A 19095-nucleotide genomic window follows, 5' to 3' on the forward strand; every position below is an offset into this window, starting at 1 on the left:
TTAACGGCTCTCCTCCCAGGGCTGGAGTCCACGGTGCTGAGGCCGTAGACTGTGCCCCTCGACATTCCCCTGCGGGACGCGCCTCCAGAGGCGGTTCCAAGGAGGCTGGCCTCTGTGTCGGCGGGCCAGCCTTTGCTGGTTTCTGGTGCCACTTCTTGTCAGGAGAGTGGGAGTGGTGCCGGGCCGATGATGTCGGCTGCGGTGCCGGGGAGCGTCGGTGCTGCGGGTCTCAGTCACAGTCTAACCGTGGTGCTGCTCCTGCTGGAGCGCTGGGCACCGAGGCGCTCGGTGCCGGATCTTGGCGCGCCGCAGGAGGTTGAGGCCTGTTTGAGATGAAAGTCCCGCTCCTTCTTGGTCCGGGGATGAAAACCCTTGCAGATCCTGCACTTGTCTGCTTGATGAGACTCCCCCAGACACTTCAGGCACAAGTTGTGTGGGTCGCCCACTGGCATGGGCTTAGAGCAGAAACTGCAGGGCTTGAATCCTGGAGCTTTGGGCATGAGCCCAATAGAAAATCGGGGAGGAGAGGAAACCCCCCCAACCCACTAATCCTAACTAACTACAAGTATAACTATGAGCGATTATAAACTATGAACTATTATAACTAGCAACTGTAAGTGCTAGCGAGAGTGGAGACCAGCAAAGCTGAACTCCACAGTTCCAATGGCCATTACGGGTGGTAAGAAGGAACGGAGGAAGCGCCGGGTCGGCTGGGGTATATATCAAGCGCCATGAAGGTGCCACTCCAGGGGGCTACAAAGTCGACCTACTGGGTGTTGCTAGGGTAAAAATTCTCCGACGGCCGTGCACGTGGCACGCACGCACCTCATTGGAATCGATATGAGCAAGCACTCGAAGAACTCTGTATCCTATCCTAGGATGGCTGAAGCAGTTACTTTGAACTGTGATACCCAGTTAATATTTAAATCAAGCCACTTATATGTAAAACATAATGAATATGAAAGCGAAGTCCTTTCAAATTGGAGGCCATACAGATAAATGAGTTTGTTAGAAGTGAGATTCAACAGAACGTTGACCTCTCAAGAAATATATTTTTTCAGGGTATTCAACCCCCTTACCACATATATATCAGTCCTGATACATTGTTAAATGGATCAGGGCAGAGAACAGTGAAGACGGTTGCAATGAGGCAAGTGTGGACATTTTCTTTGTATCTAATAAGATGCCTTTATATAATCATTGAAGCATCTTTAAAGGACATTCAATTGTTCTTGGTAGTGAAAGCAATCTTGTCTTCCTTATTCTCCAAGCTAACTTCTGATCCTGGCTTTCTGTTTCACAGGATGACCATTAATTTAAGTCAGGCTTCGCTGATTTTATATTTTTTCCTGCTGGTAGCAAGGTAGACCAGGCATTCTTCTGGGACAAGGTCAAGTTCTCCTTGCTGCCTCCTCTTCCGCCCCCTGAGAAAGGTTTACGTGTCTCAGCCACTGGCTGACATTTTCAGGAAGGCCATTTTCTCTGAAGAATACTTACTGGAAAAGCTCCTGGCAAGCTCAGGTGTAAGATATAAAACAATAGCTCTAGTTAAATCTTGAATATTGGCATTGACTCACTTTTATCTCAAACAAAATGATGTGCCAAGTGAATTGAATAGGAATTCTATAATCTCTGGAACCCTAGTTGTTAGTGCAAACTGAACCTTTCACAATTTAGAGCGTGCTGTCAAAGATTAAGTTCTAGGCAGTGTTTTGATTAAAATATTATAAAATTAGCTGATAGGTTGGCATTTGTGACAGATATGGCAATTCCCTGCAATATCCTTGAAAAAAACATATAGAATTACATTTAAATATATTTGGAGTCCATTGTATTAAATGCAAAGGTTATGTATTATTCTGGCCTGAGACTATATGTAACTTCTGTAGAGAGATGTGATGTAAGGCCTGGATGATCAAAGGACTATATTAAACAATATATGTCAGACAAGAATGGACTTTTGAGGCAATAAACATGAAATGAATTTCCTGGGAAGTATCTACAGAGAGGTGAATGCAAATTCTCCACTGCCAGTTATACAAAAATGCAGCCTTTTGAAGCTACGCCCTGAGAAGTGGGCCTTTGTCTGCTGATCATCTGTTACATGAGGCTGAGATCAAAGGCGCAAGCTGTATAAAGGGAAGACTGGTTGTTCTGGTTCTGAAGTAAGGCTGTTATGAACGTGTAACCAAAGGAATAAACCCTTTGTTGGGTTTGAAGGATTGACTCCTACCAGAGACCTTGTTGGAGTTAAGGGCTGATCTCTGCTTAGCTTTTTAGGATGCATATAGGTTATTTTATTATTTTTAATATATTTTCTCTAATGCTTTCATCTTAAAAATAAACACACTTACTTAGAGAGAGCTGTGTGGTAGCTTGTAATGGTTGTCAATTACAGCTGTTCATAGCCTTCAGAGAGAAAGCAAAGCACCCTGGCCTGTTGTAGGCACTCTGATTTGCTGGGGAACTCAGTGTAGGTACGCAACTGCGCAGTCCTGAAAAACCTTGGTTGGGAGGGAGGGTGGACACGCACCTCTCTCGGGAGAGGTGATGACTGAGGAACTGGGAACCTAGAGCAGGTGGGCTTGAGGGACCATGGAGGGGGGATACAGGTTGTTGCCCTGAACTGTGACAGGGTTATTATTGCTGATCCCTTGCTGAGATCAGTTAGATGATGTATCTCTTGTACTATGCCCCTGTGGTAGCTGAACACCTCTGTGCTCCGGAGTGTTAAATGCAGGGACATTCTAGGCGAAGGGTCCTCAGCTGTGGAATGAGGTCCCTCTGCTGTTCCTTCAGAGCCAGTCTGCCAGGTTTTGAGTGTGGTGAAAAACTCAATCTTTTCAGATACGACTACCAGATGCTTCTAAACTAAAGCATTGCATCTCCCCTCTAATCTTCTCTGATGGCTAACTGGAAGAGGGAAAGTATTGGCCACAATAGATGTTCTCCATTAATATTTGTGTAATGTATCCAGATGCCCCTGTGATGAGCACCCCCACTGTAGGTTGTTAAAATAGGGATTGTTCGCTTGACTAATCTAGATGGTGCACAGACAACACTCCCCATCTTTGCACTGAACAGTGTTACATTGACTAGATCCCTTCAGGAGTCCAGTGTCCAACAAATCAGACCAACAGTAATATTTTATATTAACAAGTGGGGGGAGGAGGGGGAAACTGGTGAAGCTGGACAGTAACAAGAAGGGTTTCTTCAGGTATGTTGGCAACAAGAAGAAAGCCAAGGAAAGTGTGGGCCCCTTACTGAATGAGGGAGGCAACCTAGTGACAGAGGATGTGGAAAAAGCTAATGTACTCAATGCTTTTTTTGCCTCTGTCTTCATGAACAAGGTCAGCTCCCAGACTGCTGTGCTGGGCATCACAACATGGGGAATAGATGGCCAGCCCTCTGTGGAGAAAGAGGTGGTTAGGGACTATTTAGAAAAACTGGACGTGCACAAGTCCATGGGGCCGGATGAGTTGCATCTGAGAGTACTAAAGGAACTGGCAGCTGTGATTGCAGAGCCATTGGCCATTATCTTTGAAAATTCGTGGCGAACGGGGGAAGTCCCGGATGACTGGAAAAAGGCTAATGTAGTGCCAATCTTTAAAAAAGGGAAGAAGGAGGATCCTGGGAACTACAGGCCAGTCAGCCTCACTTCAGTCCCTGGAAAAATCATGGAGCAGGTCCTCAAAGAATCAATCCTGAAGCACTTACTTGAGAGGAAAGTGATCAGGAACAGTCAGCATGGATTCACCAAGGGAAGGTCATGCCTGACTAATCTAATCGCCTTCTATGATGAGATTACTGGTTCTGTGGATGAAGGGAAAGCAGGGATGTATTGTTTCTTGACTTTAGCAAAGCTTTTGACACGGTCTCCCACAGTATTCTTGTCAGCAAGTTAAGGAAGTATGGGCTGGATGAATGCACCATAAGATGGGTAGAAAGTTGGCTAGATTGTCGGGCTCAACGGGTAGTGATCAATGGCTCCATGTCTAGTTGGCAGCCGGTGTCAAGTGGAGTGCCCCAGGGGTCGGTCCTGGGGCCGGTTTTGTTCAATATCTTCATAAATGATCTGGAGGATGGTGTGGATTGCACTCTCAGCAAATTTGCAGATGATACTAAACTGGGAGGAGTGGTAGATACGCTGGAGGGCAGGGATAGGCTACAGAGGGACCTAGACAAATTGGAGGATTGGGCCAAAAGAAATCTGATGAGGTTCAATAAGGATAAGTGCAGGGTCCTGCACTTAGGACGGAAGAACCCAATGCACAGCTACAGACTAGGGACTGAATGGCTAGGCAGCAGTTCTGCGGAAAAGGACCTAGGGGTGTCAGTGGACGAGAAGCTGGATATGAGCCAGCAGTGTGCCCTTGTTGCCAAGAAGGCAAATGGCATTTTGGGATGTATAAGTAGGGGCATAGCGAGCAGATCGAGGGACGTGATCGTCCCCCTCTATTCGACATTGGTGAGGCCTCATCTGGAGTACTGTGTCCAGTTTTGGGCCCCACACTACAAGAAGGATGTGGATAAATTGGAGAGAGTCCAGCAAAGGGCAACAAAAATGATTAGGGGTCTGGAACACATGAGTTATGAGGAGAGGCTGAGGGAACTGGGATTGTTTAGTCTGCAGAAGAGAAGAATGAGGGGGGATTTGATAGCTGCTTTCAACTACCTGAGAGGTAGTTCCAGAGAGGATGGTTCTAGACTATTCTCAGTGGTGGAAGAGGACAGGACAAGGAGTAATGGTCTCAAGTTGCAGTGGGGGAGGTTCAGGTTGGATATTAGGAAAAACTTTCACTAGGAGGGTGGTGAAACACTGGAATGCATTGCCTAGGGAGGTGGTGGAATCTCCTTCCTTAGAATTTTTTAAGGTCAGGCTTGACAAAGCCCTGGCTGGGATGATTTAATTGGGTATGGGCCCTGCTTTTGAGCAGGGGGTTGGACTAGATGACCTCCTGAGGTCCCTTCCAACCCTGATATTCTATGATTCTATGACTTTCCTGCCAGCAACTCACCTTGTAGTTTAATGGACTTGAATTACTTTTGTCCTGCATAGGAGTGTTCTTCTCCTGAGACAGATTGTGTGCTTTGGTGAATAGGAATCTTGAGACCTGATTTACGATCTGTACTGATTATGTGATAACCTCAGGATAGGTATAAAGGGGTGGAGATGATTCTTATCTAGAAATGTTTATGGGAGGAGGTTTTGCATCTTTCCATCGAGCCCCATTAACAGGTCTTTTATGAAGTTCCAGAACACCAGCAGAAGTCCCACAGATGTCACTGGCCAGGGATTCAGCTGGATATTTACCCTTCAGTAGGGTAAAATGGGGGAGCAGTGATCTAGGTTGAGAGGGAGCTTATTTAAGAGGTATAGTAGTCATACCTCTCAAGGCATTATCCATGAGAAGAAAACATCCGAACAGATCAAGCTCAAAAACCACACCCTGAATTCCTGTTCTAAAACAGCTGACTCAGAGGCGTGAATCTATAAATCTGCTTTCTTTGAACTTTATGCACAGTGGAGTTGAAGATTTTCTCATTCACCATAAGTAATTCATAAAACAAAAAAGAGTTTTTTTGTGTTTGGTTCAAGAGTTTCTATCTCTTGCTTTCAAGCCCAAGTTCTGATTCCTTATTGCTAAGGCTACGATTTAGTCACAGAGGGTGCGGAAGTCACGGACTCTGAGACTTCCAGTGACCTCCATGATTGCAGCCTGCAGCATTTAGGAGCCGCAGAAACCCCCATTGTCCGTGAGGGCCAGAGTGCTGCGGGGTAAGTGGCAGGGCCCCTGGAGCTCCAAGCCACCACAAGTGGTAGGGGAAACCCAAAGCTCCTGGCCCCGACAGGCAGCAGGGAACCCCGCAGCTCCTGGCCACCGCAGGCGGCAGTGGAAGCTCCGAGCTCCTGGCTAACGGCAGGCGCCCATGGAGCTACTGTAGGCCCCCCGGAGCGGTGGGCGATGGGGGCAGCTCGCGGCTGCCATAGGACCCCAGAGCTGTGGGTGGCAGGGGCAGCTCGCGGCTGCCACAGGTGGTAAGAGCAACCTGCAGCTCCCAGGAGGGGGGGGACCCAGCAGCTCCTGACCGCCGTGGGCCCTTGGAGCTGTGGGTAATGGGGGGCCCCTTGAGCTCTGATATCCAACCTGTGGTGGGGGACCCTGGAGCACCTAGCCACACATACAGCGGGCAGGCTGTACGGGAACCCACAGATCCCCATTTTGTCACAGATGTTTTTAGTAAAACTCACGGACAGGTAACGGCTTCCGTGAATTTTTCTTTATTGTCTGTGACGTGACAAAATCTTAGCCTTACTTACTGCATAGCGCTAAAGAGTCTGGACGGGAGTGCAAATTTATGGTGAAATCTAAAGGAAGAAAGCCAGTGACTAAATGGATGTGGGAAACAGGGGGATTAGTAATAGAATACAAATCCAGTTCAAGTTTGTAGTGATAGAAAATGATCTAATGGCTGATCTGTCGCATAGGCCACCAAAGTTTGGTCTCAGTCCAACTGCCAATGGAGAACTGATCCTGACACAAAAATCTCCTTCGTAACTGGCAATCTCAAGAGAAGGGCAAAGTACTGAATCAGCTTGCTGAGTCACACCCTAGAGGTGAAAAGAAAAGGAGGACTTGTGGCACCTTAGAGACTAACCAATTTATTAGAGCATAAGCTTTCGTGAGCTACAGCTCACTTCCTCAGATGCATATCGTGGAAACTGCAGCAGGCTTTATATATACACAGGTTAAGGTAAACTGCCAGACTTAGGAGGGGACCGAAAGTTTGTACATTACTGCATACGCTGTACCTGTTTTGTAGAGGGGAAGTGTCCCAAGTACGGCTGACCTGGCACCTTTTACTAGCACTGAATCCATCCATGCATAAAAAAAACAAACAAAAAGACAAACAAAAAAACAGGAGAGAAGGAGGACTCAAGTGACTGTCCTAATGATGATCCTATTGTGAGTGCTCTCACCTGACTTTCAGAAATGCTGAACAGAGTTCCAGCTGTCAGCAGGAGCTGTGAGTGTTCAGAACCTCTGAAAATCAAGCCCCTGTGCCCAGGGTGCTGAGGGTAGTAGAAAAACTTAGATATGAACAAACAGAACTTAAACATTAAAATTGGTTTTGATGCTTGAAGCCGCCAGGCTCTCAGAAGAGCTCAGATGTTCCAAAATACTTAGCACCCAGCCACTGTCATTGTGACGTTGAAGGCCAGGTTCTGAAGAACTTACCTTGTTGCCAGTGTGCTGGGCTCCTTTGAAAACCTTGCTACTTATTTTGGAAAATAGAAGCTAAATTATTTTGAAAAACTGGCCATTGTTGTAAAACTTCTTCTTGTTTCCTTTCCTCGTGGCAGAGGCCTCCCCCAGCAGATAATTTATGCATGCTACTGTTTACATTTTTAAACCAGCACACACATCTGATTTACTTCGGAAAGTCTGTTCCCTTATAGGATAGTGTGGCATATTGCCGGCACTACTTTGATGGGTCTCGCGCTTTCTCTTCTTGGGGGGGTTCAGGGCACCGTTTCTCACCCCTGAACTGGGGTATTAACTGCTCCACTAGTGTCCTAGAGGAGGGGAGTGGAGAGGGAGGGACACGGGCCCGACCTCTACTCCGGGTCCCAGCCCAGGGGCCCTAGGGATAGCGGTAAATCGCTTAAACTAGAGGTTCCTTCCCCTGAGCTACTTCCGTCTCCTGCCCTTCAGCTTGTGGGGCTTCCTGCCCTCCCTCTGCACAAACCAGGTGTCCCTTCACCGAGGGTCTTGGTCGTCTTAGCCCACTGCAGCACTTCTCCAAATTCTCCTCTGCTTCCCTCCAAACTGCTCTCTGCTCCAGCACCAATCCACTCTGCTTCAACTCCTTCCCTTGTCTGATTGAAGCAGATCAGATGACTGGCTTCAGGTGCTTTAATTAATCTATAGCAAACTTTCTTCCCTCTACAGGGAATAAGGCTCCCTTCTGACCCTTTCCTGCTGCCCTCTGGCCATACTGTATCACAATAGATAGATCTGTTGTATTCCATCTGTGATGTAGCTGGGCAGATGGGTTCAGAATAAACCATTGAAAACCGTTGCAGTGTTGGCATTCATTATTGTTTAAAAACATTTTTGTGATTTGTGTAACAGAATTTATCTAATTTCTTTTATAAGAACTGTGTGTTGAATCCAGACACGTCAGAAATATTTGTTAATTTTCTTTCAGTCAACAGCACACATTGTGTGCTTGACATATCTTTCATAAATAAGGTTTGATTTATCTAGGACAGTGGTTTTCAAACTTTTTTTCTGGTGGCCCAGTTGAAGAAAACGGTTGATTTCAGTAGAGCTGGGGATGAGGGGTTTGGGGGGGCTCAGAGGTGGGAGCACAGGCTTACTTTGAGCGGCTCCCAGTCAGCAGCGCAGCGGGGGGGTGCTAAAGCAGGCTTCCTGCCTGTCCTGGCACTATGGACCATGCTGCTCCCCAGAAGTGGCCAGCAGCAGGTCCGGCTCCTAGACAGAAGCACGCAAGTGGCTCTGTGCAGCTGTCACCCGCAGGCACTGCCCCCCCCCCCCAGCTTCCATTGGCTGATTCCTGGCCAATGGGAGTGTGCAGCTGGTGCTCGGGGCGGGGGCAGCGGGCGGAGCCCAGTGTCGTGTCCCCCCCCCTCCGGAGCCAGACCTGCTGCTGGCTGCTTCTGGGACATAGTGTGCTGTCGCAACAGGTCGGGACTTTTAATGGCCCGGTCGGTGGTGCTGACCAGAGCCGCTGGGACCCAGTGTCTTACATTCTGCAACCCAGTACTGGGTCACGACCTGCAGTTTGAAAACCACTGATCTAGGACATGGGCTTCAATTTATATTATCTCCAGCTTGCATGTTGGTTAACCCCAATACCATTCTTCGATAATCACTCTAAACCTTTGTGGCTTGGTGTCTTTTCTCTCCCCCTCTTCTGTTTTGAGCAGCACATCTGCTTTGACTGTAAAAAGAATTTTTGCACTTCCTGTTCAAGCCAGCCTGAAAGCAGTCCCCTTCTCTGCCATCTCTGTCAGCGGTTCCAAGCCACAGCGTTTCAGCGGGAGGAGTTGATAAAGATGAAGGTGAAGGATCTACGAGACTATCTGGCACTCCACGAGGTTTCCACAGAGTTGTGCCGTGAAAAGGAAGACCTGGTGTTTCTGATTCTTGGGCAACAGCCTGTAATCACCCAGGAGGATAGAATACGAATCCCACCGTTAAATTCTGGCACATCTGGACAGCAAAGCTTTGTGATTCTGCCAGAGACCAGCACAGCATCTTCTACCTCACAAGGAGATACCTCTCCAGTGTCTGCAGACTCCATCTTGAGTCCAATAACTCAGGAACATCAACAGGTACACCAGTCTCCAGTTAGAAGCACCTTTAGTGTACTTATTCCCTCTCGTTGTCAGATTAATTATTGAGATGCTGCCTGTGTTTTTGCCATCAAAATTCTGCACATATCTTCCTTGATTAAAGATCAGTGCCATGAGACTGCAGGGCTTCTATTTACCACAAACGACAGTGCTTCAGCTGCGTATTACGCATGGCTGTCCCCATGTTCATAGTAAAGCTAAGTCCAGGGGGTCAAATCCTGAGGTCCTTGCTTAGGCAAACACCCACTGATTGCAGTGTTTGAGTAAGGACCTCAGACATTTTGCTGTAGAATGAATTCCTTTAGTTTCTGAATTGTTCTAACTTGTGAGTTTCATTGTTGCTGTTTGTCAGTTGTGGCATTTGTCCTGCCTGCATTAATGGAATTTAATTTTTTTTTTTTTTGGGACTTTCAACCTTATTTTTGGATCTTGTTTGGATATACTGGATACTTCAGTCACTGTTTTAAGGCAGTCTGATCATTGCTTTGTTTTGCACCCTTACATCAGCACTGGATACTCCTGTGACTAATAAGTTATATGGATATTTAATATCTATACTGATGCTAAAGCATATTTTACTTCCTTTTCTAGCCAGGATGTTGATATCATACTGACAACTACAAGCAGCTGTTAAAATGTTATATCCTCATTCTGTATTTCCTTATTTCTTGTGCCAGGAGGTCTCCAAAATTTCAAAGTGATATTGGAGTTGAAACAGTGGGGGAGGAGGATGGTTGAGGGGGCTCCTGGAGTCTGATCATCTACTGATTTGGGTCTGCAGAAATGCTTTGACTGAGGCCAAAAGTTATTAGTCCTGGCACAGAGAGTGCCAGAAATGGTCCAGCTGAATTCTTTTAGAGGAAATTAGTCATCTGATTATTTATATTGCCTTGCTTTGTTGTTAGGCTTTCTACTGACTGCTGTGGAATGTTTCCTTAGGGCTTGTCTATACAAACACTAAGTTCAGAGCAAGCTGGGGTGTAAATCTACCTCACATTAGCCTGCCGCACACTAGAAGTTCCCTACTGTGCTTTAATCTACTCCTATTTCAAAGTGGGATAGATCCAAGTGCACTGTGGAACTTTGAGTGCATGGCAGCAGGGTCCATGCAGATACTTAGTGCACTAGTGCGAGGTGGATTTACACGCCAGCTTCCTGTGAACTGTTTGTTTAGACAAATCTTTAATGTTTAACATCTACTCTGGGCCTTCCTGGCGGGCTTAATTATCCCGGGGCCATCTCAGAAAGTGTGCTGCTTAGTTTCTCTATAGGTGTATCATGAGGCATGGTATCTTGTTTAAAAATGGAGTTATTCTTGAGGACATCTTTCACGCGTGGAGTTAGAAGGGCTTCTTACTGCCATCGCGGTAGCTCATGTTTGGAAATACCTGTGTTCACCTATGAGTTCTAAGTTTTTTCTCCAGCAAATTTCAGCTCCTGGCTTGACTCCTGGTTTCATCTGGTCATCTTGTGGGAATTCTCAGTAATATCAGCTCTTAAAATGCTTTTCATTTTACTAAAGTTTTACAGATATTAACTGATCACAGTTACCCTAAGTAGTAGGGGAACATTCTCTCCATTTTTACTAAAAGGCAAACTGAAGTGGAGAGGATAAATACCATGCCCAAAGCCACAGATGGGGAATCAACAGGAACTGGGATTACAGGTCTATTCCTTTCACCCAGTCCAGTGTTCAGAACCCCTGCCCTCCCTCTCCAGCTGCCATTGTCCTGTCCCCATTGCAGCTTCTCACCCCTACCTGTCCACACAGCACTCCACTCTAGGGAAGCTGTAATCTCCAGAGCAGTTTGAGGTGTGGGAGCTGGAGGAGAGAGGCAACTAATCCCTCACTTAACATCTCCAACACAACACCCCAAACCCAGCAACAATGTGCAGAGAGCACCGTGCCCTAATGGTCATTGAGTAACTGATCTGAGCAATCTTGAAGAGCGCCATCAAGTGGTCTCTCAATGAGAAACACAGCACAAATTCTTGACATATTCTAGTGATTGTGCTGTCAGTGACATCACACATGGATGCCACCTCACAATGAAGGATTGTAGAGCAGTGTCAAGATTTCACATCATGATAATCAGGTGGCTTTGTGCAACGCCATTTTGAGTCTCTATACCATCTGGGTCTCCTCCCAGTCCAGACTCGTAAGCCCCGTGAGAACAACATGTGGGGGTATATTGTACATCATCAAGTATTCTAACAGGGCTCAATATATAATAAGGTGGGACCTGAAAGGGCCAAATGTAACACTAAAGTTTCAAATTGAGTTTTACTTGTTTAAGTGTCAGGAATGTAGTATAGGAAACTTACTTTCTGCTAACGTGGCAGGAATGTAGTATAGGAAACTTACTTTCTGCTAACGTGGCTCTGTTTTGTCTTGTAATGACTTTCCTAATTCCACCGTATGTAGTGCATGCTCTGTGCTCAAGCCCATTTCCACTCTGGATATGCAGGGAGATTCCCTGCTGGTGAAAGATTTATTTCCTCTTCTAGGCAAATGGGCATGTGCCTCCAAGCCAAGACGATATGACAGAAATTGAGAATGCAGCAGAAGCACCAACAGAGGAGGAGACACAGGTTTGTGTGTGTCCCCTAAAATCAGACCATAGAACTAGGAAGGGTTCTTATAAGGGTTATTTCGTCCAACAGCCAGCTAGTGAAGAATTGCCCCTACCGCGGGTACTGCACAGAGCAGCAGAATAGCAGTTCGGAGTACAGCTGCCAGAAGACACTTTTCTGTACGTGGAGAATGGCAGGACGACCATATATGCAGAGAACCTGGTGTCACTTTAACACACGTGTCCTCCATAGTGGAGGACATTATAATGTAACTTTATAATAGGAGGAGGTGCTTTTATCTCCCTCCTAGAAGGCCCTTGTGTTCCTCGTAACTGAAGGGATGAAAGATCATTCACCTCCATGGATGAGTTCCTGCTAGTAAACCTACGAAAAGCTGCTTTGCATTCTGTCATCACATTGTGAGGTCAAATGTTAGTCTGTCTTTGTTCCATTTCAGTCTGTTGACTCGGAGGATAACCTGGTACAGGGACGGAGGGCCTCTCTTTCTGACTTAACGAGTGTCGGAGACATTGATGCACTCTCTGTGCGACAGCTGAAGGAAATCCTGGCTCGCAACTTTGTTAACTATAAAGGCTGCTGTGAGAAGTGGGAGCTGATGGAGAGAGTGACCCGTCTTTATAAAGAGAAGGACCTTCAGCATCTGGGTAAGGAGGAGGAACTGAATCAGTTTGCCAGACTAACTGTCTTTCTCAACTCTTCGCTTTGGCATCAGCAGAAGCAAGCAGCAAGTCAAAGGGAGAAGGGGCTATAGTCTCCTTTTTCTTCCCTCCCTCTTCTCGAATGGCTCCTCCAAAAGTTTCTGCCTCTGCCCTTTGCAAGTGAGAGTTGGGACAGAGGCATCAAGGACTAAATAAACAAGGCAAAAGCGTGTCAGAGTGAATGCTGGTAAACTTATGGTTAGGCTTAAAGAGACAAGGTGGGTGAGGTAACACTAATTGTCAACCTCACGTCAAAAGATACAAAGTAAATATCCTTAAATCAAACTCTTAAATTCTAAAGCAGCCCTATCTTACTTTGCTTATGTGTACATTTTGATTATTGATGGAAATATTTAATTCATCAGTTTGTTTGTACTGTGAAACCTGTTTATCCATATTTACCAATAATCTAACCTGCCAAGCCTATGGTTTACCACTACATGTGTTTACCTACATAAAAGCTTTGTTAGTGTGGTTCAACTCAGGAAGGCAACTGCTCCATTGTGTATTGAGAGTGAGAGTGATTGACTCTAGTGACAAAATGTGTTCTTCCTGCCAGAGCCAACAGAGCTGTGGAAGATTTGAGCTACCACCTAATTCTTAAAAAAAGGAGGACTTTTGGCACCTTAGAGACTAACAAATGTATTTGAGCATAAGTTTTCGTGAGCTACAGCTCACTTCATCGGATGCATTCAGATGAAGTGAACTGTAGCTCACGAAAGCTTATGCTCAAATACATTTGTTAGTCTCTAAGGTGCCACAAGTCCTCCTTTTCTTTTTGCAAATACAGACTAACATGGCTGCTAGTCTGAAACCCACCTAATTCTTGTGCATCATCACCAGAACTGTTAAGTTCCAACCAGATGCATCCATGCATATCTGTGGCCAGCAGTTTCTATAGGTTATTACTGAGGGGCAGTAGTTGGAAAATAGTTGTTATATAGGTCTCACTGAGGGCTTTGTTAGCTCTGCAGATTCTTTGTTCCTGGGGGTGACTTGCAACAAGGAAAGAACCCATTTTAATTCTCAGAACTCAGGTTGAGTTTCAGGGCTAGTAGTTAGAAAAAAACGTTTCTTTATTTGTAAACTGAGGCTATTTGTTATGGACTCTGAGAGGAGATAAACATGGAAACCCGCTATGCCAATTGTTGAGAATCATTTTAAGAACAGAATCTTTAATTTTCAGGTTTAGAGCTGTATTTATTTTTGATCATCATTTACAGGGGAATATCAACTTAAATCAAACCTCTCTCTGAAATTTGTAACGTACTAGCGTTAAAGTAAGATTATAACTAAAGGAAGGACCAGAAGACTTTTCTTCCTGCATTTTGTTTACTTTGTGCTTTAGCCAAACACTTTGCATACAGTCACTCAGTTTGCCTCCTGTGAGGATCTTTTGTACCAGAACATAGTGAGGAAAACTTTTAGAGAAATTGTGTAAAACCACAAAATTGGAGTTCAAGTGATGTCTTTTTATAAAATACAGAAATAATTTAAGATAGTCATTTTGCTTTGTAAGGTCTTAAATTAACTGTACTTGAAGTAGACAATCTATTAGCCTACCCATAGTCGTCGTCCTACATAATGCAGCTTTTCTCCTCTCTTTTTATATTGCAGTTTCTGACACGGATGATCAAAATGGTAAGTAATTTGTTTGTTCAACGATCTCACCACAAAGATTCTCAGGACTAGTTGTTGCTCTTGTGTGCTCATATGGGGGGGTGTTTGTTCTAGGCATAAATTTTCAGCTCCTCCTTCTCAGATGATCAGGTAAATAGTCCCACATCGGTATCAATGCAGGGCCAGGAGCAGGACTGTTTACAAGTGCTTAGTACACTTGTGAAAAGATGGCGCTTCTGAACTTTAGTCTCACATAATTATACATAATTTGATATTTGACACTGAAGCCACTATTAATATATGTGTATTGGATAACACTGAACATCCTGTCCTAACGCCATGATATCGTTTCTTTAAATCTAATACGTATAACCCCTTTTGTCTTCAGTTTCCTCAGGCAGTGCAGGGCTCCCTAGCACTGAAGAGAATCTCTGCAAAATCTGTATGGACTCACCCATCGACTGTGTCCTGTTAGAATGTGGCCACATGGTCACCTGCACCAAGTGTGGAAAGCGTATGAGTGAGTGTCCCATATGCAGGCAGTATGTGATAAGAGCTGTCCATGTATTTAAGTCCTGAGTGAGCATGAGGAAGACCAGTGTTGCCTTAAAGCCTCATCCGCTGTTAGAGATGGTCAAAAACCTCTACAGGTAGGTCAGAGACTGGCACGCAGGACCTCACAAGAAACCTGAAGTTCACAGGCGAGATGAAGAAAGGAGAAAGCTTGGGGAATTGTTCTGATTAAAGCCATTGACTGGCTGTGCCCTTCACACCACAGTGCTTTACCCTGCAGTACCTAGACTCCAGGAGCCCACCGTCAGCAGCAGAGACGGAAATAATTAACAGCTTGCATTCTAGGCTAGCTTGATCAACTGATGAGGGGGGACAAATAATCACTTGGCTTTCCAAAACTGACCCCAGCTTCTGAGGCTTATTTCCTCCACAGTAATAAATAAGGTAGACTGAGGTTTTGGCACGACATTTGCTTTTGTTTTGCTGCTACTGAATTCTCCCATTCTGGTTCCCTCTTTAATTTGCTCTGTTCCAGGTCACACATCCACTGGTATTTTTATTTTCAGGGAACAAAATCTTATTGGGCTGGTTCCCTCTCCCTAGGCTTTGCTTTTTTTTAAAAAAAACGTGTAACTTTATTTTAATCTCTAGTTCCTTATGCTTGCAGGCCAGGCTGAACTTTTGTCCTCTGTGGCCTTTAGCTTTTTCATATTCAGAATTTATTTCAAAGCCAAGCCCTGTAAGATCACGGTGAAACATTCACTATTGCTACACCTTAATATGGAAAGGAGGCAAGACTTCATACTGTTAAAGATGCATTCTTCCCCTTTGAAAGACAAGAGGCAGTGAAGTGGCTTAGGGCATAGAGCCTCCTCTTGAAGCTTACCCAGCATAGGCAGCATTTGTCTTCCTCCCGCCTACAATTTGCCTTTCCTTGGTGGTTCTTTGTTATAACACCAAAGGACGGTGTGTCGCCTGCAGGGTACGTAAGAAATCCCTGTATACCTGAACTGGCTGAGAGTCAACCTCCTCCAGTGACTAATGAGTTGGGACCCTGAGGCCCTAGTCCCCTACCATGTTTGAACACTAGTGGAAAAATCCACTATGGCCAGAGTAGTGAGATTTTGGTCTAGGACTGCCTATGCTCCTAAAAGGGATTGGTGAGACATTTCAATCATGAAGCTCTCAGCAGTGTATTCTTATAACAATCGCCTAAGGCCTAGAGATGAAGCTGTCAGAGAGATTGTGAAGTTTGGAGGACTTTTTCCACTGTGAACCTCTACAGCTGGGTTGTGTATTTTCAGTCTCATTTCTTGCTGTCTGCTGATTTGTCTTATGATTTGAGGATAGTGATGATCAGTCCCCAGCCTTCCTTTTTCTGCCTGTTTACCAATTCACTGTTCCAGAGTCCTGATGTGTTGCCAAATATGCAAAGACGGTTTGCTGAAGAGCACAAGATAACTTCTCCATTTTCCTTTTATGGGGATGAGGCTACAGCTTCACCCTTAGAGAGAATTCTGCAAGGTAGACTTGGGACATCAATCAAAAGCTGTTCATGACATCTGTGGTTTAGAAAGTCCCAGTGGACCTATTGCAGTGTTTTTTCCCCTCTATGGGGTATTAAAAAAAAAAAGTTATCTTACAAGGTGTCCTGGAAATACTCCATTCTGAACTGCCAGAAAAATATTCAATTTCAAAATCATCCTATTATGCGTTAAATAAGATTTTTCAGCTAAATTAGGGTTACACTGGGGTCTTATCTTATGCCACATGGCTCCTGGACCCATTTAAGGCTTAACAGTTGTTTCCAATTGTTTTTCACACACAGTTGTAGGCCTTACATGAACTGTAACTTTGAGTTCTTCTTACATTATCATACTAAGTGCAGGGGTGTTCTGAATGAATGTGTGGGCGCATGCATGGTATGGTATGGGGCCAGGAGCAGCATCTCTATACAAAAATTGTATTTGTCCACTCGAATGAGAGTGGCCATTCCTAGGCTCTGCACCATTAGAGAGGTCTGTAAAGAAGCAGCTTCTATGGATGGATCTAGGTACGCTTGTGGTAACAGCTGGTAATCTTAAGTAACTGCCAACCTATGTAAGCTTTGCAACTATTTAACAGTGCTGTAAATAACAGTAGCAATGCCTCTGCTGCAAGAAATGCCTGGGGTGCGTGTCGGGGGGGGGGGGGGTGTCTTTCTTGGGGAAGAGAGTAAACCATTCCTGGTGGCTCATAAGTATCATTCATGGATAGATATTTAAAGGAAGGGGCCTCTGCCCTGTGATCTGCAGCACCTGTCTGTTAGAGAAGGCCTTTACTTTTAGTGGTAGCAGTTCCTGTAGAGGAAGGACAGGAGCCTCACCTTGTTTCATGGATCTGTGTCCTTGCCCTGTCTCTCTTCATTTCATGGTAAGAGAGCTGCTACTTCTGGACAGTTTGACCTGTTTTTATAATCTCTGGCAAAAGGCTGAGCCCAGACTTTCCTAAACAGAGGGGTACTGATACATATTTTGCCAGCAGCTAAAGTGTATTATGTTAAATACTCTTCCCATACAAGTAATGGCTGAAGTTACTATTGAGCTGTTCAATCATGAATGGGAAGAGGGTGTTTACATCAACCTCTACATGTGGCCTAAACTTATGAACCCCCTGATCTAGCAAATTCACTGTGAAAAATAATGCATTTTACCATGTTCAGCAATAACCTCAGGCCGGAGGGGCTTAGGTGGAGGAAGACACTTTCCCTAGTCAGTGAGTAAGTTTACTTAGCTTCTGGTCTCTAAGGTTCTTCTGCCTGTATTCTACAGTAGAAAGGCCCTAGTGCAGATCAGTTTTTGCAGGGATGATGTACACACCCACCTCAAGCTTGCAATTTGCCTTCCTAGTTTGGTAGTGAATAGTTTTCCCATTGCAAAAATTGATTCTTTGCTGTAGGGGTGACTGATAGAATTTATTTTTAAGTGAAACTTTTAAAAACCAGAAGAAACTGGTTCATAATCCAAAGGAATATACTGATCTGAACTAATAAATATATTAAAATAGTCAAGTGCTTTATGTACATTGTACACATTTGTTCAAATATTTTGAAAGTTAATGTTCTACTTGAAATGGATTCTATTAAATTCTTTAAATCCTAGTAAATAGACTAGTTTTGGTACAGAGTTCTGCTTTATAATTTTATAATAAAGTGAAAATTTGATTTATCCAACTATTGATATTTTCTGAGTTTCTCTCTTTTTGGGAACAGCAGAGGGCTTGGCAGAGATGTTTGACTTACTGCTGCTTTTGAAGTTTAAAAGATAAGGAGAAGCATGAAACAAAATACCCCTATGCTGTGTAGTATATGAACCTGAATATAATGTAAATTCATCACCAAGCTCCCCCGACCCAACCTGGAGCTATTCTTCCTCAAAAGTCTGAGGAAGAAAAGATGGAGAAAGCTCAACTCTCAACAGTAGAATTCTTTAACCTACTTATAGCAAAGTAGTCAACTGCCATTGAAGTCAACAGGACTTGAGGGTGATCAGCCTTTTGCCATTTTCATATTATGTGTTTAATGCAGGTGTGTGTAAACACTGATAAGAGCCAACACAACCGCTGCAAAGCAACTTGTAACCAACATGCAAAGTTAAACTACATCCTAAAGCTTAAAGTGAGAAAGAAAATTAAAATAAAAACCTACATTAATAGGCCTCACTAACAAATGTCTGAAATCCTTTTGAGCATCTTACTAAATTGATTCCAAGAAGACTGTTGGAAAAGGAAGAACCCAGTGTGTTTCCTTAGAATTCCTGAGCATGTTTTGGCCTAAATTTATCAAATTGCTTTATGTACCTGAGGGGCATAGGTCATCCCACCTGATAATCAGATCCATTAGACAATCTCTAAAATGACTTTGAGAGGCAATTTGGTTACAGTCCACATTCAATGGAATGATACATTCAATGGAATGACAAAACTCTGAACACTGCCTCACTTGAGGTAGAAACAAATAATCCAAGTGTGGATTAGAGAAATATTCCTAGACACCAACAAGCCAGAGATCTTCGGTTCATGCTAGAATGGAACAGTCCTTAAGTTAGAGGCATTACCTTGAGAAGCAAGTTGTTATAAAATGAGTGGGGTAGAGCAAGCATCCCACCGCATCTACATGCTTCCACCGTTTCCTTTATAAGCAGCCTAGGAAAATCAGAGAGACAAATACAATTTTCCTTATAGTACCTTATTTAAGTGCTGCCATGAGTGAAACAGTCCAGCCCAAACCTTGGGTGCTGAGTGGCC

At 44.5% G+C, this 19095-nt stretch overlaps 1 protein-coding gene across 7 annotated transcripts in view; it reads left to right on the forward strand.

Moving 5' to 3' along the window:
* RFFL (ring finger and FYVE like domain containing E3 ubiquitin protein ligase) overlaps positions 1 to 17881 on the forward strand; it is a 50933-nt gene extending 33052 nt beyond the window's left edge. For all 7 annotated transcript variants that reach the window (XM_084650891.1, XM_084650895.1, XM_084650894.1 and 4 more), the window contains 5 exons: positions 8957 to 9364; positions 11894 to 11977; positions 12417 to 12624; positions 14296 to 14319; positions 14687 to 17881. In XM_084650891.1, the coding sequence (XP_084507017.1) occupies positions 8957 to 9364; positions 11894 to 11977; positions 12417 to 12624; positions 14296 to 14319; positions 14687 to 14877 (915 nt within the window). In that variant the 3' untranslated portion in view covers positions 14878 to 17881. The remainder of the gene's footprint in view (positions 1 to 8956; positions 9365 to 11893; positions 11978 to 12416; positions 12625 to 14295; positions 14320 to 14686) is intronic.
* Positions 17882 to 19095: the final 1214 nt, after the last annotated feature.

This window comes from Lepidochelys olivacea (genome assembly GCF_965140295.1).
Source record: "Lepidochelys olivacea isolate rLepOli2 genome assembly, chromosome: 17".
Taxonomy (NCBI): Eukaryota; Metazoa; Chordata; order Testudines; family Cheloniidae; genus Lepidochelys; species Lepidochelys olivacea.